Source organism: Rhipicephalus microplus, chromosome 3, assembly GCF_043290135.1.
Source record: "Rhipicephalus microplus isolate Deutch F79 chromosome 3, USDA_Rmic, whole genome shotgun sequence".
Classification (NCBI taxonomy): Eukaryota; Metazoa; Arthropoda; class Arachnida; order Ixodida; family Ixodidae; genus Rhipicephalus; species Rhipicephalus microplus.
Window position 1 is genome coordinate 237,281,038 of NC_134702.1, and position 21,589 is coordinate 237,302,626.

The following is a 21,589-nucleotide window of genomic DNA, read 5'->3' on the forward strand; positions in this document are numbered from 1 at the left end:
TAACATTTTTTTTTAAATCATAAAACACCTTACTACAGTACTGCTGCACACTTTTCTTGCCACTTGACATCTTTATCATGCGAGCAGCTGTCGCAGTTTATTCATAAGAGAACACAGTAAGAAAGCGGCTGAGCAAGCATTGGTTTACTATTAACAACCCTTCAAAAACGCTGCATTCGAAGCAATAAAGTAAGGTCAAATAAACTTTAGGAATTAATTTCTCATTACAAAGTTTTGTATTGTTTTTTGACCAAAGCAATAGTCATGTAATATATACTTTCATAAAGTACATGCGCTCACAGTGCAAGCGCGGTGGCAAGTGCCATCAGCATCGTCATCAGCAGCACACCACCACAGCGAACACAAGTCATAAGCTTTACTTGCGTGCTTTATATCCAGCGTCTTTGCAATAATCATGTTGCCATGATCCATTAAATCCGCCTCATTTATTCAAAATCAAGGCGAGTATTTTGTTTTTGAACCACCTTAACTGCTGTATTACTAGCACCTTTTGAACATTTTGTTTGTTACCCTAACTAGTGTTAGCTCGCGACTGCAGCGGACACGGTGCACAGGCGCAGCAGGCATGAAGTGTGGGAGCTACTATACGCGGTAAGTCTTGTTACATCGATAACATTTCCATCCTTCATGCAGAGGTAACCACACTTGTTTGGAACACTCTAATGACGCGCTCTGTATTGCACTGTCGATGTTGGCATGCATGACCGCTTAGGACGAATTTTCCACGTGTGGAGTATCTCGAACTACCCAATCTGCAAAGTGCCAGAGCGTTCAGTTACAGCAGTTTAGACTAGTGAATTAACCTCTTTACTTCAGCCATGTAGCTCATTTTTCTGTCTTATATTTTTCTTTAGCACAGCCTCCCTGCATGATTCCCGATGCAACTCGGAAGAAAAACAACTGAGCACCAGCGACCTCCTTTCCAGAAGCTGCAGCAGAACAGGCGGCATTTTGACTACAAATGCCCTCACTAGCAGAAATTGGGAGATTTACTACAAAGCTCACTCTGCATGAGACATTTTCGCAGAACTATTGTTGTCTAATGAAGGCTCTTTGTGTTGAGCACCAGTTTGCCTTAAATGGATGACCATTTGTGCTCGGCCGCTTAACAAGTTGGCAACCAGCATAATTCAACTGGCTGACCAGTTGAGCACCTGTTACCTTCAATGGAATGACGACATCTATTCAATTGCTTAACCGATTGAACACCATGTACCTTAGACTGGGCGTCTAGTTGGACAGTAGTTCTCTTCAACTGGCAAACTATTTAGATGCCAGCTACCTTAATTGGATGACTACACTTATTCCAATTGGTTAACCAATTGAAGACCACCCATTTTCAACTGGGGAACCATTTACGATTAACTGGATTACCAGTTCCACACCAGTTAACTTTAACTGGTTAGCCATTTAACTTTAACTGGTTAACCAGTGAGCTTCAATTGGATGACCAATTGGTCCCCCACCTACATCAATTGGTCAACCAATCAGCCACCAGTTCTGTCTGAATGGTTATAACCCATTGGATATGAACTGGTTCACCAATGAGATATCATTGGTACGTTTCCAAATGGTGGCAAAATTTCAATGGGTTGAAAACCAATTGATGTCAATTGGTATTTTTCCCATTGGACCACTTGACCTTTTTTGACTGGGATGGACTGCGATGGATAAGGAACAGCCCTGTGCCACACTGACTAGTTTACCCACAAATTCAGCCGTCATTTAGATTACACGTAAGTGCGTTGATTTTCGCAATACCACATGGGGGCTGGCACCCTCTCGAATAGTTAATGCACACACAGTTAAAATGTCCTCGTATGAGTGCGCTAACGAACAATAATCCACGAGACGGAGATGTGCGGCCTGAGGTCACGCGCTGGTTCCCTCGCTAGCTTGCTTGTCCGTTAGATCTGATGTTTCCATTTAGGTTGGCCGGCGGCTAACATCCAACGCGATTACAATACCAACTGGACGGTTGTGCACGTGCACGCAACATCGATATCCACTAGGAATTTGAGGGCAGGCTATGCCGTAATAATTCACCTGTGGCCAGCGTTTTTTTTTTTTTTTTCGAAGTTGTAGTCTACGCCACCGTTTACGTGCCGACCACGATCATATGCCCGAACCCGCAACTGCCACCACGTGACTGCATAGACACACGTACCTGTGATGAGAGTAACTTTGCCGTCTAGCCTAGCCATTTCCTCGGTCACGAAGTAATTCCGTAGTACGTACTTCTACACTCGTAGTTGGTCGTGCTTACGTTGGTTACGGCACAGAACACCTATATACTACCACTGTTAGGTCTTAGGGGAAAGTGAACGGAGAGGTGGTGACGTGAGAGGTTGTCTTGTTGCTCCATGTCTTGAACTGCTTGAACCAAACGAGAAAACATAGTTTCAGTTTCGGATTCAACATTTTCATAGTTCACACCCGTAGTGTCAGCTCCTTATGACTTTAGAACAGTTATTAACCAAACATTTGAGCCTAGGAATTTGTCTTTATGTGTTTTTTGAACACCTTAATCTTTAAGCAAAAAATAAAAATTATAAATTTTTAATAAATTTTACAAAAAGTAGCGACAATATGAACTTAATGCACGTTAGTTGAGTTTTTTTACACAACGCAAGTTTCTTTTTTTTTGATAAAATAGTTTCGAGCGTTTCATAGCTTTGTTCAAGCGATGCCAGGGGGCATGCTGAAAATCGGAAGCTGCGAGCGTCGGCCGCGTGCCCGGGCTGATGACGTCACCAGTGCACGTTTGTGGTGTTTTCGGTGTGCGTCAACATTCGCTTCCGTGACCTGTGCACGTCGCGGTAGGCAAGGCGTACGGCGGCGGTTGCGAGACTCTCGGCGGTTTCTTTTCGGAAGGATGGTCGACCAGCCGGAGCGACTCAACATAGACAACATACTGCAGAGACTGCTCGAAGGTGAGTGCGGCAAAAGCAAACGTCGCACTGCGGTAGTCCTAGCGATAAGCGGCCCGGTGTTTTGGATGGACGTCGGTGGCCGTCGATGAATGGGTTGACAGCTGGCCACGCGCCTGCCGCCGGTGCCTCTGCGGAGTCTCTTTCCGATGGATGCCGCCGACTCCGATCGCCGACGTCTTCTCTCTCCTCTGCTTCGTTAATAGCGATACGAACGGAAGCGTGAATGAAGCAAAAGGATCGATCTTCTTCCGAGGGAGTGCACCCCGCCGCGCGCGGCTGTATTTAGTGGCCGCTTTGGCTTTCCGTCCGCTATTTTCCGCCCGGCGCGCGTTTCGTGCTCGCAGACGATGTTGAGTTCTCGTAGAGCGAGCTCCGTTTGTTTTGTCGCTCTCGTCCGCCGATCGAAGCGATGATGGAACGTGAGCGGCACTCGGAAAGAGGACTCGGCCGCGGTTCAAACGGAGTCGCGAAATAGAGGCCGCGACATTTGCATGTCGAGAGGTGAGCGGGTTTGCAAATAAGCATCGTGTACCGGCGGCTGTCGACAGCACACCCTTAGAAGTTGCACTGCTGTGGGTGTGCACCCTCGTCGGCGTTTACACCACGCTGAAAACGATGTCGGAAAAAAAAAAAAAAAAAAGGCCGGTGAAGCGCTGACGGCGGCACGTTCGAGCGTTCTTTTCGCTGCTCTTACACCGAACATGCGCGTGTGCAATCGCACGTGAGATGTTGCTCGTGCATGTAGTGAGTGCCCTGTGTGTGTGTGTGTGTGTGTGTGTGTGTGTGTTTTTAGAGCTCGTCACCGTAAGAAACGTCGCGATAGTGGGGGGGGGGGGGGAGGGGGGATTGATTGCTCACGCGTGTTCTGCCAGTGATAACGGCTGCTCCCATTTGCGCATTTATTGCGCGTGTCTGGACCGCGGCTGCTGCCCTTGACCTCTAGCGTATGCGATGTTCGAAACACGAGGCGTGCGTCGTAGCTTTCGGTTTCACCTAGTCGCTGCTCGCGTATGCCGCGAGCGAATTTGAAGCGCAGTTGTTTCACGCGCGATGGTTACATTCGGTAAATTGGGGACACTGCTTTGTGTCGTTCCCTGTGGGCCCCTCTTTGAATCTACTCCCCCTAGCTTTAATTCTTTTACGGTTTAAAGACACGTAGATTACCATTTCGATGTTGCCGTGGCGTAAGCGCAATGCGATGCCAGCATCACTCCTATCTACCTTTTCAAATGTGCAGTATCTTCATTTGATCGCAACAAGCAATTCTCCCAAATAAAGCGGAATACTTATTGACACATTCGCAAGCGTGGCATTCATATTTCTGTCTTCTCTTCCATTCCTTTTTCACAAACTGTATTTTGCGCCACAGCCAAACCAATCTAAGCACAAGCTTGCCCTAAAGAATTTCCTTAATATCGCTAATTAGTTATTTTTTTTCTTCCTTACAAGAAGCTGAAGTAGCAACTGTGCAGTGGTGTATTTAATACCCCAGCATTAACGTTGCCTTTGGGTGCATCTACCTAGTGCCCATTCTCTGCACTGAGTCTTCTGTAATCACGTGTATATGGAATAAAAAAGATTCATTGCGAATATGCCACGACACTGCAGTGGTTGCAGGGCTCGGCTGCTGACCCTGGGGTCAAGGGTTTGATCCCGGCATTGGCAGTCATGTTTAGTGGAGGTGAAAGGCTGCTAAAGGTCTTTGTACTATGCAATGTCTATGTACATTACAGAGCTCTGGATGGTGGAAATGTTATGAGCCCATCTATTTGGCATGCCTCAAAATCTCACTGATGCGGTTGCTGCATCATGAGGTGAAACCTTTCACATCATGCTACATTTCGGCAGAAATGCACCCAAGCATAAGCCAAGACGCCATTTTCCAGTCTTACAGAGTGAAAAAAAAATATAGCAGGTGCGGAACTTAAGTAACTCACTGTTTGTGTGGTCATGGGATTTGACAGACAAGAGCTGTGCAGCAATGAAAAATCTCTCGGATTCATTGACTATACACTCTGTGAAGAATGTTATTTGATTGACTTAATGGTGACAAACAAGTGAATTGCAGTTGCCACCCTGTTTGGATTCAGCCTTACCAGCACATTGTGCTTTAACTTTGCTCCGTTACGAACATTTCGCACAGCTGCAAGGACGTACAATGTTAAATGGTGGCTTCTGCAGCAAAGCACGTGCCCTGCTGTAAGCATTTGCTTAGTGCAAATGGAAGGCGGCATGTGAAATCTCACAAGTTTGCAGATTATACGAGGTCTCGGTGTAATCACTGACTCTGAGGATAGGGGTGGCGGATGCTGAAGTTGCTGGGTATTGTGGCAGAAGACAGACAATTTTTGGTGGGCTCATTTCTTTGGTTGACACAGCCTTGCTGAAAACCAGCAGATAATGAAGCCGAGGAAGGTATATAGCCAACTGTTGACTGTACTGTCTTAAGCGTATTGTAATAACTGCTAGAGATGTGAAGAAAGTAAAGTCGACAAAAAGACGATTTGCCGGCTGCAGGGTCCAGCCCTTCAACAGTTTGATTACACACCCCATGCAGTTACCAGTTGAGCTACGGCGGCAGTTGTCCCTACGTCCATTTACGGGGTATTCTTTTATGCATGCGAATTTGCAAGATTTGATTAGCATTGGTCGTAGTCATAATAGCAGGTGCAGCACACTCTGAACTTGCAACATTTGGTTTTCTAGGTTGCAGGTTCGAGCTCTACTGGCAGCAAGTTTGCTTTTACTGCACTTATTTTTTTTCCATCAATGTCTATGAATAGCGTCGCATAGACCTACATTATCTGCTGATTTTGATGATGTGTTATGGCAGAAATACGGTATGAATAACTGTTACAATCAAGTGGAGGGAGTGTCAGACTCTCTACTAATTATTGCAGACTTCCAATACTATGAAATTGCATGAAGTTAACAAAAAATAGTGACGGAATGCTGTGCAGTCAGAAAAAAAATTATATTCTATAGACACCAGTCATATATTGAGATGAGTGCATATTTATCCAAATAATTGTGATATTGCTGACTTCCAAAAGATTTCATACAGGACACTCTAAAGAGACAGTGAAGGGAAACAATGCGCATTAACGAATTACAAGCTTGAAATACCGGGAGCACCCCCCCTGCTGCGAGAAGGTGTGTAATAGGGGAAGACATGCACGCAAAGAAGTGGGTGTCTACGTCAACATGAAATTACGGCATTACATGTCACAACTCTACAGACTCTGACACTGTCTACTAGGTCATATGTAGTTGCTAATTGGTAAAAGTGAACATTGTCCTGCAAGGAGGCCACAAACATTACATGCAAAGTCTCTGGATATGTTATTGAGTTAATGTCGCTAACAATGCAAAACACATCGTTTGCAATCTGTCACGCATGAAGATTTCGTCATAGATATCCAAGTATGAAGCCGTGACCTGATTGTTTTCTGTAACAAGCAAATCATGGTGAAATCAACGGGATTCTCCGAGTGTAATTGATTAATTTGTGTCGATTCATTGTTTCATTTTAGTATTTATTTAACGCCTCTTTAGAAAGGACGGTGATCTTAGGGTAGTAGTGCTAATTCTTGATAAATCTTCAGGCTATACACAACCTGTCTGCATGAAATATGAAGCCTGATTTTGTTCAGCAGAACTAATACAAACACAATCTATACCGAATACCTAACAAACCCTTTATGATGTCGACTGCTGGTCCACCAAAAGCCTAACTATCTGTCCATAAAGTGCAACAGCATGCATGTACACTTCATCGCAAGACTGAAACATCTAGGCTGATCTGAAAGTGCAGACTTAGGCACAATTGTTCTCTTCAATAATGAAAAGAATGTGCATGTTGTTTATGCTGCCTGAAGCTTCAGGAATAAGCCCCTCTGGCTAACAAATAATATCGGGAGGTAATGTCGAGCATCCTTATATTCTTTATATGTAGAAGTTTAGTGCTGTTCTCAGGGAAGCGACGAAAAGTGTGTTCATCAAATATGGAGTGGTTGGTACGTGATTGAGATGAGAAAGACTGCACTGGCAAGTGTTAAATGCCGACGCACTTCGTTGCTTGTCAGTCGATCGACGGCCGACGCTTCGTTCGCCGCTGTCAGTGCAATACTTTCCGTTTATTGGGCACAGGTTTGCCCAAATAAAGAGTTTATTAGTTGACCCGCAGTCTGCTTTCGGCCACGTCACGACTCCGTGACAATACCTACCAATTAGTTCGACTATTTCGAATACTCATGTGTTTGTGCATATATTTTGTTATAATAATTATAGGGGTTTGGCATCCCAAAACAACCATATGATTATGAGAGATGCCATAGTGGAGGGCTCGGGAAATTTCGGCCACCTGGGGGTTCTTTAATGGGCACCTAAATTTCTAGGCAACGCCTCTGCCTTTTGTGAAATCTGTGCAGCCCAGTCACATGTACATCCAAGCTGATTGGTTGAGCAATATTACCAGTAATCAGTGTACAACGGATTTGAAAAAAAAAGTTTAATCTGTGCCTTTTTTCTCGATTGTGAGCCTCATTTATTACCTTTGCAATGTGATACTACAGGAGCTACGGAAATGGGTTGTAATTAGGACTTTCAGTGTTGTGTTTATATATTTCTTTCTTTTTTTTTTGAAAGCCAGCAGCTTGCAAACTCATTATTCTTTGATATTACTTCAAATAGCACTGCCCAGCATTCTCCACAAGAATGTAATCTTCACTGAAGTTTTTTTTTTGTTTTAATAAATACGGAAATTAAAGGCCTTCACATGCTGTCTTAACATGGTTTTTCCTCATTGTAACCTTGTACAGTTTCAGCTATGTCTTGCTAAGAAAGTTTCCATAGAAATACTTTCATTCCGAATGAAGTGAAGTGCTTGAGAATCAACTCCACCCTTATGGTTTGCGTTGGCCCTTGTTAATTCTTGCATTTGTTGAGGTGACAGCTTTGGTGTGCAGGCAGTCGGTGTGTACTCTGCGTGCGTTCCGGCTGGCTGCCTGGCTGTGTGCCCAAGGACGGATCTTTTCCCCTTCCCTGCTGTTGGCTGAGCCTTTCTTTGCCATTTTTTAATGGAGCTTAACTGCGAAGCCTCTGATTGGCAATCGTGATTTCACAAAGGTCTGGGCAGACACTGAGATACACAGTGGCATTAGACTTCTTGAAAGGGCTCAAAAAAAAAAAAAAAGTGGGAGTTCATAATCAAGCAAATTATCACTTGTCTGTGCTCTACTGCAAGAGCTTGGAGGTCAGCTGCAATATATTTGGACCTTTTAACAAAAATATATTTGGGGTTTTCCATGCCAAAACTATACGATTACGAAGTATGCCATAGGGGGGGGGGGGGGGGGCTACTTAAGTTGACCATCTGTTGTTTTTTCACATGTGTAACATGTACTGGCACCGCACGGTGCAAGGGCCTTTAGCATGTCACCTCCATCAAGATGTGGCTGCAGTGGATCGAAATTGCGTCTCACACCTCAGCAGCTAAGCACTGCAGCCACGGCAGTGCCCGTGGAGCACCCCCATCCCCAAAATTTTGACAAAAAAAGGGTGTTTTACCGAAAATAACAAAAATAGGCATTCCCCCCCCCCCCCCCCCCCCCTAAAATTTCTGGCTGTGGGCTTGGTAGCCACTACACCACAGAGGCACATGCCTTTTAAAAATATTATAGCCTGAGATAGCTGAGGGGTCTCTATGGCAAACATTGAATTGTCAAAATGGTTGATTGAATGAGTTGTTTGAAATAAAAGGGCAGTACGTAGGACACGTACAGGAGAGCCAGGGACGAGCGCTTGTCTTTGTCTATTCTCTCCGCGTCTACGTATCGCACTCTCATTTCAAACAATCGCAAATATTAAATTAAAGTGTCTAGTACGAGTTTGTGTCATGAAAAGCTAGGAAAGCTGCTTGGAGCTGCTTTGTTATAGAAGCTATAAAAAATAATGCCACTCACCAGGATGACTTATTTACCAACAGTAATGAGCAATGTGGCACAGTTTTGCAGAGTATGCCGCCGCCTATATACAATGCAGAGGAGAGTTGATTGTATTTCTGGGCGGCGACACACAGGACCCGCATTAAAATCCCATCATAGTCTGGGTATCTTTTTTTAGTGTGTATTTCATCTTTTTTTTTATTTTGACACTGGCAGCTGCAGACAAGAACGGTGCCAAAATCAGCCCTTGTTGTAATCTCATAACGACTTTCGCTGTAAGAAGATGCCCTCCTGAGCATCTGTGCTAGAAGCCATGTGATGTAGTTCACTTAAAACAATGCCATGGCTGCTAAATACCCCTCCCATTGCTTTCTTTTTTGCATGTAGAGAAAACAAGCAGTTGTCACATTTCAAAGAAAAAAAAAGAGCAGCTCCTTGCACGGTTCACCTTCAATACTTCTGCTCTTTGTGGCAAGTTGCCAGGAACCGAGGACCCCTGTCATGGATGGTGGGGCAACGCCTGTTTAGTCTGACATGGGTAAAGTTGCAATGTGAAGATGCCGTTACGTAAAGGGACTCCACAAATCATCCTTTTTGACTGTTGTGTGTGTGCTTGGTGCCTGAAGAGTCGACTGAGCAGGAACGGGATTACATTACATTGAGCTCTTTTGCCACTTGAGCCACGGGTTTAAAAAAACGTGCATCCAGTGTGTGAAATCTGGGAATGCTCATCAATGACCAGCTGGGAAAATATTGTTCATTGTGTAACTTGTTGCTGTGCCTTTTATTATGCTCTCGGTGATGCATTTCTTGTGGGAAGTGTGCAATTTGGACAACATGCGTCAAGGATATATTATACCGGCAAGCGTGTGATGATCATTAATGCGAAAGCATTTTATGTCCAATAAAGGTGCCCGTGAATGAAAGTGGGGCTTCAGCACAAATTACTACAAAATATATAACGTGACATTCAGGCATCTTGGAGCCAGCCAATGCGTTACTTGGCATAATACATGAGCATGAGTGCGAATAAGACAAGTGCCCATTGACGTGAGCAATCGGTTAAGGTTAGCGAGTGCCGATTGGGGAACATTGGTATAACGTACCTGGTAATATAACCTCACTGGATGGTTGTATGTAGAAGCATAGTCACCAGCTGCTTGGCGGATACCTTGGTAACTCTGCGAGTATTATTGTTAAGTTTTAGTTACTGCTCATGTGATACAAAATTGTACCTAATCTCGGTTAATCTGCAACAATGGATGGGACCAGGCTGTGGGTAATTTTTTAAATAAAGAAATAGCATGGCATTCGTGTTGAGCACTGCTGCTGTATGGAAAACCTTTATCTCCTATGAATTGTGGAACTATCATCAAATTTATATCGGAACAGGAAAGCGTGTCACTGGCCTCATGAGATTGTCAATCAATATTGTCATTGCCAGTTAATCAAAGGTTTAATGTATACTACCAATAGTATAGGAGGTTTTGCTCAGAACCATTGGCATATGCGCAGTACATCTTTCTTTTGGTTTCTTTCCGATTCTGTTCTACAACAACAACAAAAAAAAACAGTGCTTTTCATTCTTTTTTTGCATTTTTTGTCAAATTGATGTGTACCTACACAAATGCGATGAATGGCCGCACTAAACGCTGCTTTTTGACCTACACTTTTCAAATATAAATGAAAAATGTTTATTTCAGTATATTTGTTTCTTCACTGCGCAAAGTTTTTTGTGCAGTTTTTTTTTACTGCGTTCTCTGTCAGAGAGCGAAGTCTGAAACTCTTGTAAGTTTGGAATCCATGTGTCGCCCATTAAGTGTTGAATGGTTTTCACGCCATGTCTCAGCAGGTGTGCTAAGATTCAACTTGAGCCTACATTAGTCGCTCGGGACGAAGATACTTCATGACCATTTTTCTTCCATGGTAACATATGCGATGTCAGACAGCCTCTGTCTGATTGCTCAAGGCGGGAACGCACATTGTTTCTGTAATTGATTGATTTGCGGGGTTCAACGTCCCAAAACCACCATATGATTATGAGAGACACCGTAGTGGAGGGCTCCGGAAATTTCGACCACCTGGGGTTCTTTAACGTGTGCCCAAATCTGAGCACACGGGCCTACAACATTTCCGCCTCCATCGGAAATGCAGCCGCCGCAGCCGGGAATTGAACCCGCGACCTGCGGGTCAGCAGCCGAGTACCTTAGCCACTAGACCACCGCGGCAGGGCCACATTGTTTCTGTATGCATACAAGATTCTGCCCCAGCTGTCATTTGGAAGTGCACTTTTGCACCAATGATTTGAAAGCTGTACTGTATAATCTACAGTGCAGGAGGTACAATGAGCAGTGCATGGATAGAACGGAGTCTGTTATTTCTGCAACTCTCACCGAGGGGAGCACACGTAATCTTGATCCCCAGTTGACAGCTGTCGGTGCACGGTGTGTGGCCAACCTGACTTGAGGCAGCTGACAGCAAAGCTTAGGTGAATCAACCTGGGTTGAAAGTGTTCAGGGAGAACCAACCAAAACGTATTGTGTATGGTTTTCATTCTTCTCACCTGCTGCAGCAGTCCCTACGAGAAGATGGCTGCCACTTAAGGGTTCCTAAAATCTAGTCGTAGTCTATTTTACGGGTGGCTTTGAGTAATGCCTTGTTGAGCTACTAACCTTGCCATTTTAAATCTTCAAGAAATAAGCAAATAGTGCTATGGTTGATGTATACACATGACGATTGGGTTCGTGTATTCGACATTTCTTGTTCTTGTCAATTAATGTTGCAAAATACAAAGATGAACAAAACATTCGTTACCCACATTTATAACTTGCACTGGCTCAAACCGGTGTATTGATGTCTGCATAGCCATCTGCAATGAGCCTACTTACCGTTTACAGCAGTGAAAAGAGTTTCAAGGCCTCATCTTGCTCTTTCTGTGCAGTGCGTGGCTCTCGGCCTGGCAAGAATGTGCAGCTGTCTGAGAACGAGATCCGCGGCCTGTGCCTGAAGGGGCGGGAGGTGTTGCTGTCGCAGCCCATTCTGCTTGAGCTGGAGGCACCCCTAAAGATCTGTGGCGACACCCACGGCCAGTACTACGACCTGCTCCGGCTGTTCGAGTACGGGGGCTTCCCTCCCGAGAGCAACTACCTCTTTCTGGGCGACTACGTGGACCGAGGACGACATTCACTGGAGACCATCTGCCTCCTGCTCTGCTACAAGATCAAGTACCCAGAGAATTTCTTTATCCTGCGCGGAAACCACGAGTGCGCCTCCATCAACCGCATCTACGGCTTCTATGATGAGTGTGCGTTTCCTCTCCCTTTCGCGTCTGGGCCCATAAATAATGCCTGTTTTGCAGGCATCCCTCTATTGCGTAGGCTCTGAAAGAGTGCCTATTTGCCTGTGGCATTTCTTTCGATGCCACACATGTTGTCACCTTCATATCATAGTCACACTGGCAAATTTAAGGTCATTTTCAGTGGGTCCACTTACGCCCCTGGTATGTCACTTTAGTGGCACGCTGCTAACGAGAAAAAGTGGTTACTTTGCAAATTATGGTAATGAAAGTGGGTACTTAAGTTGCAGAGTGAATATTTGTTATTTCTGGCAATGTTTCTTGAGTCGTAATATGTTGCAACTATGAGCAGCCTTTATAATAAACCTTACATTCGAGCACGATGGCTGTGCCCATTGCACGATTTGTGCTGGGTGTTCTCCTGAGACTAGAATAGAACAAAAATGATGCATTAAAATATTCCTAATAACTAAAACAGTGTTTTAAATAATGCTACGAAGTCTGTTTCGAATCGTAACCTATTTGTTCTCATGCCTCTGCTATCAATGCTACCTACTCCGTGGCAGCAAAGTTTGGCAAACGCACTCTGGGCAAGTGCCCTTTCCGAAACATCGACGCATTCCAGTAGTCTCTCTCAGGTCACAGTGTGTGCTTAGTGGCTCTTCATCAAAATTGCATTGGGGCGCCCCAAGGCGTCGTAGCGCTTGAGGGTGCACTCCAGTGTGTGATCTACTGAATATGGCGAAAGTTCATGTCAACGAGAATTCGTCGTGCTACATAAAAACTTGAGTGTGGGTACAAAGCCGCAGCAGTGGGCAGTAGTAGTTGTATAAACCCTTGCTGCGCACAAACCAATTTGAGAGCATGCAGCTTAGTGAGTTTGGTGCTGTCGTGAAAAATTCACAGAGGTTACGGGGAGTTCGCAATGATGGGAATGCTGCTACAGTTCCTTTGATGGGCTGCATTTTATTGGAGCTGCTACATCTATGCTACAAATAAAACTGCTGTAATGCTACTCCGAAATGTGGCCTTCAGCAGGAGTTCATGGAAAGTAAAAAACTGACAAAGTCTCGTACTTATTTTTCCGAGACTGGGAAGTGAAAGCATTCTTATTCTCCTTTGATTGTATCCTTCACCCACAGCTGAGTACTTTCCGCACTAAATATTGTTTTGCAGTGTATCAGCAATCTGCCCTCATTTCAGCTGGCGATGATGTCATGATGCCACAAACTCTGATGACCCACAACATTATAGAGTGACATTATCACATTTCTTGCATCGCTCATGTTGACGGTGACGCTGTCACTGTTTAAGATTTTTTGGGCGTGAAAGGCTTACGGCCCAAACTGTGCTACTCAGAGAATTCAATTTAGGCAACTTCATTTTATGCTAGTTAGTGGTCATCAACACCCAGTCTGATAAGTGCCATCACATCTGCCTTTCATGAAACTCCCTGAGATAATTCAATCTAATGTTAAATTACACATATGTAATTTAGTATACAGGGTTCATAGCGGTCCTTGAAACCCTTGAACTTTGAAAAGGCATTTTCGAGGCCTTAAAAGCCCTTAAGTTTGTTTGAGGTCTTTAAAAGTCCTTGAATTTCGTCAAAGTTCGTTCAGCCATAATCTAGTGGACTTTTTTGTGCGCCTAGTTACTGTGCTCTCTAGCCAACAAACCATCTAGTCCAGTCCGTTTCTCTAGTTATATTGCAGTGTTGTAGTTCAGTGTACTCTTCTAGTACACTGTATTTGTAATAGCGCTTGCGTGGTTACAGCAGCAACGACGTAGGTAAGCCTGACTTTTTTGGGGGAGACTGTGCAAGAGTGTGCGGATATTCGCAGTTGCGTAACTTATGGTGGAACTATGCCGGGCAAGTGCGAATTCCAGCCGTTTTGGTTATGCGTTGCTGATATAGGGAGTGGGCTGCGCCTGATACGTCAAACTCACAACAGGCAAAGTTTTCTCTTGTGGGAGGAGCTTCGATGTGTCATATATGAGGGAGTTTGCCCTTAAAAGTAGCATCAAGAGTACAAAACACATTGATAAAAAGCGACTAAAGTTCATGGTGCCAACCGTACAAAATAAAGTAGAAATCTTTATTCTGTAAAAAGTGGCATTGTCATTATCTGCTGTTTCAAGTGTTGTTTTAAGTCCTTGAAAAATACTTGTTAGGTCCTCGAAAGTCCTTGAGAATCCTTGAATTTTGTTTCACTCAGGTGCTATGAACCCGGGTAAGTAATTTTCTAGTGTTCTTAAGCACGTGTTGAGCACTTGGGAAATTTATCATTTTATAGCGAAAGCTGTTGTAAAACAACAAAAAGGGCCATTTTTGGTGCCGTAGTTGTACACTGCTGGTGTCTATAACCACTGTTGCATGAAATAATAAACTCTTTATAACAAAGTTACATATTAAATAACAATAACTGTTCTATGTTCAGAAATTCATTACAAAAGCATATTTATAATGCTATTTTTGTTATAACTGATAATTATCAAGGTCTGAGTGTAAATAAAAAACACCATGGACACAATGGTGTTTGAACCCGGGTCCCTTGCGGGCCAGCCCAGTATTTTACCACTGAGTCACGCCGGTGCATGAGACTCGGTTGCAAACTGATCGTAGGCAGGCTTCATGTCAGAACAGTTATCGCATTAATATGAGTAATAAAGCATTTTATAACGGCAATGGAACAAGCAAGCATCACACAATCTCGATTGCATTACGAGGAGTTTTTTTTAATGTTCCAACCCATTACAAAAGTTTCAAGCATAATTCTTCACGATTGTCAGCCACAGCACAAAAAAGATCGCACAGAATTTTTGGCAAGTGTGTAGTGGGTACCACACTTTTTCGAAAAATGAATAATGGCATTGTAAATGCTTCTCTATTACTTAAAGTATGGTGATTAATGGTGTAGTGCTACAAGTGCTATTATAGCAGTTGTCCAAATAGCGTTTAAAAAAAGGCTCTGAAAGGCAGCTCGTCCAGCTTTTGCGGTGATTGTGCTGCCCGTTCCGTGCAAGCCTTGCATGTTTTTGCTCTGCCCCGCATTTGTGGAGTTAACTACATACGGCTTCCAAAGTACAGCAGCTCTGTGTACTTGTACCAGTTTCGTGGCAGCTTGTCATGGCTGCCATGTTTCTTGTTTTGCGATATCTAGCATTCAAGATGTCCTACAATTAAGCATCACTTCGTCCAGTAGTCACCATTATGTTGCAATCAAACAGATGTCTTGGGAAGTTGGTTTTATCATGGAGCACCAGCGTGACTTCATAGAATACCGTACTTACTCGATTCTACCGCGCCCTCGATTGTAACGCGCACCCGATTTCCACCACGAAAAAAAAAAAAAAACGTAAGACATCAATTGCAACGCGCACCCATTTTTCTTGCTGGCCCGCACGATCACACCACTCGAAAAAATGACTCCTTTCGGGAGCGTCTTCTATTTAAATATGAGGTACGGGCGAAGCTTGTGCCCATCTGACGGGTAACATAGCATTGCCGTCACTGTAGTTTTACCGTGGACCAATGTTAGCACGCGAACTTGCTTCGCCCCCTTCTTCTCGACGGTTGTGGTGCCAGGCATGTCGAAGTAAAGAGGCGTCTGATCGGCATTCCCGATTTGCCCAAGCAGGTAGCTGTTGTTGCGCCGCATGTTTAGGACGAACCTCTGAAAACTGTGAAGCTTTTCATCGTACTCCTCCGCAAAACTTTTCGCATATGCATGTTCCCCTTCGGAGGAAAAAGCTTTTCCTCTTCATAAAGTTAGTTAACCAGCACCTGCTTGCTTCAAACTGGCTCCGCATTAGACCTTTTTCTGAGACTAATTGCATAGCCCGCACTTGGAGCAGTTCTGTCGTCACGGGCCACTGTGCCGCTCGCTGCTCAAGCACATACTCGCCGAGCAGCTCTTCGATTTGCGGAAACCGACCCTGCTGTGGTCCACTGAAGCCTTTGCGTGAATATTTGCTGTCGACAATCTTCTGCTACTGTTTCCGCCAGTCCCGCACGCACGTTTCGGGAACTCCGAACGACCGCGATGCGGCCCGATTTCCGTCTGTTTCGACACACGCGATGACTTTTCTTTTAAAAGCGGCATCGTGGTGCACTCGAGTTTTGGGAGTCGGCTCTTCCACGCCGTCGATTCTAATGCACTACTAGATGACGAACTCCTCAGCACACGTACGAAGTGCCGCACATGGGAAACACATAGGCAGAAATGGCCGATGCGCCATGCTGACGCACGTAGGGGGCGGCCATTTTGGATTTGCCGATGGCAATAGATTGACTGTAACTTTTTTGTTCGTACTCGATTCTAACGCGCATGCGATTTATGAACTCGCTTAACCGGAAAAAAAGTGCGCGTTAGATTCGAGCAATTACGGCAGGTAGTGATGTTATAGGCAAGTATGAGGAGCTCTGGAGAAACTAATTTACTATTCACATTCAGGCATTGCCTCAGGAAAAAGCTATGTATTTGTCGTAAAAACATCTAATCAACGTTGTTAGACATGTCAGGGATAGCTTCTTTTTGTTCTATGGCATCGTCAAGGAATTATCAATGTCCTACTTCTCACATCTCTTGCACCATGCTACCCTTGTTGGAGGCGTCATCCATTTTTTTGCTGAATGCTTGTGGCAGATAACCGAGAAGGGTTTGCATTTTATACTTCCACAACTTTCTGCTGGCATGTCAATTGGCATTCTTGTGCAGCACATTACCATTGAAATAGGAAGAAAATTGTTAAATATATTTGGTTATATTCAGCTTAAGATACCGTCGTGATGAATGACTCGGACAAGACTGTTGATGGCACAACACATTAAAAGTACACACACGGCACTCTAAAACATAAAAAAATGCATGAAAAAGAAATATGATCACTGCAAACTGAAACAAACCACGATATTATACTGCTGCTAACTATGTACATCGTTCTAATGTTCGACTAGTTCTGCTATACTAGACATCAAATATCTAATGTGTTGGGCCGCTGTTACTTGACGTGTTACAGATGTTCGTTGTCAAAGTCCGTGATTGGTCAGAGTCTGTCCGTGATCATGGCACACTCGACGAACGTCGCTGTCCTTGGCTACTGAAGAGTTGCCTGTCTGACATTCTTGCTGATATGGCAGAGGCCTCTGAGGTTAGGCCTAGGGGCAGTCAGCCATGCCCATCGGGGACTGTCTTCGGTGCCTTGCTTCTGAGGGGGCTCGCGCCAGGAACACGAATGATGGCTGTGCGCGGTTACTGCATCCCGAACAGCCTTGCTCGAACCAGGTCAAGGTCTCCAGCCACCTCCGAAGACTCCTGCGTCACAGTCATACCAGTCAGTCTCGACGCTTCCGTCGCCAGTGCATCTGCTGGCGAGACAACTTTCTCCTGGCAAGCCCACATCATCAATACCAGCTCATCGTTGATTCTGTTCCGATCACAACTCGGGTCACGTGCCTCGGACCTCACATTACGGTGCGCGTGCTCGCGCTATTTCGATAGCTTCGTCATCGTTTTCTTCTGAAGGGCTTTTATGACAGATACGCAATGTTCTATGAACACAAACATTTAGCAGGTGTTATAATCTTGTAACACAAAAGCAAACGGGCTCTAACGCATGAGGAATTGCAAACAGTCATTCCAAAGTCGTGTTGCAATAATTTTTTTGCACCCTAGATCAAATATCATTGTGAAAAGTTACATAAACTATCGGCCCGTTTTCTGACCTTGTTCAGTTTTCCTGGGTACTCTTTTTTTTTTTTTCTGCGCATACTTCATTTCGAGCATGAGACCGATGTGGCATTCTGCTGAATTATATCCTTTCTACAGTGGCACCCTTCCAGTTCTCTTCTTTCGACACCCAAGCTCAGGAATGTGTGCAGCAGATCGCATCTGCTATGTTTCTTGCTGGGCGCTGCAATCTTTTTTTGTGAGAGTGTGGAAAAAAATGCCAGGCTTGTGCGGAAGGCGCAGCACAGTCACAGTGAAAGCTAGAAGAGCGGCCTTTCAGAGCCTTTTCTAAAGACTCGTTGGCAACTGCTGCAAGCACACTTGCTGGGTACCCACAATGTCATAAATAATAATTTTTGGGAAGCAGGCCGGCATTCGCTACGCTATTCTTCGTCATTCTGAGAAACATGGTACCCGCTAAACACTTCCTAGGAAGTTTGTGCCAATAGTTCATGCAGTGGCTGACGACGATGAGGAATCATGCCTGAAGTGGGTATGCGCCACAGTTAATAGGTGATCAAAAACAGCTTTTGTAATGAGTTGAAGCATTGGACGACCCACTCGTTACGCTATTCGCATTGTGTGATGCCTAGTTGTTTTTTTGCTGTTGTAAAATGCTTTATTACTCATATTAACGCAATTTATTTCCCGAAATCCAGCCTGCCTAAGGCAACTTTGCGAACAAATCCGAAACACTGGCATGGGTCAGTGGTAGAATACTGGGTTGGCATGCAGCAGACCCAAGTTCGAGCCCCACTGTGTCCTTGGTACTGAGATTTTTTTTTATTTCATGTGATAGTGGTTACGGACACCAGCGGCTGCGGTGCTGTGATCTCGTAACAGCTTTCGCTGTAAAAGAAAGCCTCAGTAGTATATGAATTGCTATTGACTTATACACTGACACAAGTTTGTATTAGCCCCAAGAACAAACACTGGCATCGCTGCTGTCGCAACGATAGGACGTCACGGCAAGGGCTTGCCTGCTCCGCTATCGCTTTCGCTCGTATTCGCACCCATTATGTATACCCACTATTTAGTGATACTTTGGTGATTACTCTTCAAATCTTTCAGGGTACCAATTATAAAGTATCATAACTAGCAAAAAATATTTAAGCAGTTGAAAGTTTTGATACTATGGGTTAGGATATGCAAACTTCCACTCAAACAGGACACTCTATGCAAAAATTATGTTGCAAGACAGCAAGACGTTTCTTATTTTCATTGCATACTCAAAGAAATCGATGTTATGAAAATATGCTTAGCAGTTCTAATCTCAATGCAACTAGGTACAGCAACCATATTGAGACATGTGTCAAACATTTTCAGTTCACTTTCTGCACTGCTATTTTCCATGAGGGTTACATCTGTCTCAGTAGTATATGAATTGCTATTGACTGATACGCTTACACAAGTTTGTATTAGCTCTGAGAACAAACGCTGACGTCGCAATGATAAGACGTCATGGCAAGGGCTTGCCTGTTCCTCCATTGGTTTTCGCTGCTGTTGTAAGGTAGGTGATTTGACAGGCTGGCGCTTTCCCCAGCAGGAGATTTTGCTTGAATGTGTTTGTCATAAGCAATCGCTTGCTATATTCGGAAAATTAAACAAAATAATACGGCCGGGCACACATTGATTTCAAATGTCTTTTTACTTGGATTCTACACATAGATTTTTTCCTGGCAGTCACCATTGATTATGTAGTCGTAAACCCTAGTTTTTGTCATAAAGCATAAGGCTAACTGTAGATGCGGGCACCGCAGATATCAACGTTTTTAAGCCAAACCCCATGGTCAAAATGTACTTTTCGGATGGCGCACTCGAGTGGTAGTGCTACGTGTGTAATCATTAAACATCCTTCACCTCAATGAGGCGACGACTGGTCTCCCACATCGTCTACTTACAGGTTAGACCTGTGCGCCGGTGTTTCCGCCTTTGGTGGCGGGGTGTCAACAGCGCGGGGTCCATCAGATCGGTGGCGGTGCGGCGTGGGTTGAGGAAAGGGAGGGTTGGTTTACGATTAAAGAGTTGGTGGGCATAGCAACCTGTTCCTTAAATTTTGAAAAAAAGTAATAAAATTGTTTGTTTCCCCGAAAGGGTGAAGCAGTTGCAGCATGTCTTAATGTTGTGTATTTACAAATACTCCTAGTTCAGTTTTTCAGACAGCAGGTGTAAATACAAATGTACAGCACCTTCATAAATACAATTTAACAAAATACATGCTTACGCAAGTCTTCCTTCCAATTGCACAAAACAGAGTCTGCACAGGTGCCCATCAACATACCTGCCAACTCTTCCGATTTCCCATAAAATTTACGATTTTACGAATCTTGCCTCTCATTTTACGAAAAATATTTCAGTTCCAATTAAATAAAATAAAGTGTGGCGTCCGCGATTGGCTACGGCGCATTGTCGTAGCTAGTGGCGGAGGCCACAAAAACGGTGTTATTCTATATTCCGCCACCAGGAGCGAGCAATATATATTGGTGTTATTATCATCACATATCTGCGAAGTCTCCCGTATTGTCCAAAAGACTCCTCGGTTTTGACAGTTTCTCCTGTTTGTACCGCTGCGATCAAACTCTCTCTGAAATTGAAATTTATCTGCAAGAACTGGCCGCATTGACAAAAATGCACGTCAGTCCGTTCCAGGCTTTTTGTGATCCCACCGCATTTTGTTATAAATGAATTTGAAAGGCATCCCCCCCTCTGCCTTGTTCTTTTTGCCATTCTTTTCTTGTTTTTTTTCTTCATGGGCCAAAAATGAGGGAAAATAATTCAGCGCGTCGATTGGACTCATGGCGGCAAAACATATATTATGATTATGCTTGTCCCTAAAGCCAAATCCATCAAAGCTAGAAATTTTTTTTTTCCCGTTCGGGGGGGGGGGGGGGGGGGTATGAATTTCTCTTGGGGCCCGCCGCGGTGGTCTAGTGGCTAAGGTACTCGGCTACTGACCCGCAGGTCGTGGGTTCGAATCCCGGCTGCATTTCCGATGGAGGTGGAAATGTTGTAGGCCCGTGTGCTCAGATTTGGGTGCACGTTAAAGAACCCCAGGTGGTCAAAATTTCCGGAGCCCTTGACTATGGCGGCTCTCATAATCATATGGTGGTTTCGGGACGTTAAACCCCACATATCAGTCAATTTCTCTTTTGGCAGGTATGCATCAAGCTCATTCTAAAAATGCATCTGGAGAAAATGAAACAGCAAACAAAAGGAAGTGGAAACAATTTCTAATTTATATAGCGAGCACAATATTCGTAGAATGAAATCAACGGCTACGGTGTGTAGAAGATGCAACAAAGGATACGGGTTCTAGAACACTAAAACCAGTGTGAACCATCTCATTTACGCAGGAGGGTGACATGATTGCAAGTGCACCGATGTTCGAGAGGGGTGGCTGCAATAAAACATGTGCATTCGAAGTGTATGCAAGAAACGCTGTTCATAGTGACAAAATATAAACCTTGTTTTTTTAACAGTCTCTCACTCGGGCAGTGGTGGCGGCGGCGGATACACAGGAGCAGCGTCTGAGAAATTTTGCTCACTTTTGCAGTGCCAACTAATAATCGAAGCTCGGAACTGCGACACGCCGTCGAAGTGCCGGCTACCCACCCTTCCCAGGTTTCTACCGTGGAATCCACTGACGCAAGGGTCCCGGACAAG

General features: G+C 44.4%; 2 protein-coding genes and 1 long non-coding RNA gene across 3 annotated transcripts in view; 2 read left to right on the plus strand and 1 right to left on the minus strand.

The window, feature by feature from the left end:
• Positions 1 to 2,380, minus strand: part of LOC119169134 (3-oxoacyl-[acyl-carrier-protein] reductase FabG) — an 88,245-nt gene extending 85,865 nt beyond the window's left edge. Inside the window, exon 1 of the mRNA XM_037420238.2 lies at positions 2,189 to 2,380. Coding sequence (XP_037276135.2) covers positions 2,189 to 2,225 — 37 coding nt within the window. The 5' untranslated portion in view covers positions 2,226 to 2,380. The remainder of the gene's footprint in view (positions 1 to 2,188) is intronic.
• LOC119169144 (uncharacterized) lies at positions 473 to 1,101 on the plus strand. Its single transcript, XR_005109537.2, has 2 exons — positions 473 to 612; positions 876 to 1,101. It is a non-coding gene; the product is annotated as an uncharacterized LOC119169144 (long non-coding RNA).
• Positions 2,381 to 2,556: 176 nt separating the features above from the next.
• LOC119169122 (serine/threonine-protein phosphatase PP1-gamma catalytic subunit B) overlaps positions 2,557 to 21,589 on the plus strand; it is an 83,043-nt gene continuing 64,010 nt past the window's right edge. Inside the window, exons 1-2 of the mRNA XM_037420228.2 lie at positions 2,557 to 2,954; positions 11,841 to 12,203. Of these exons, the coding sequence (XP_037276125.2) occupies positions 2,708 to 2,954; positions 11,841 to 12,203 (610 nt within the window). The 5' untranslated portion in view covers positions 2,557 to 2,707. The remainder of the gene's footprint in view (positions 2,955 to 11,840; positions 12,204 to 21,589) is intronic.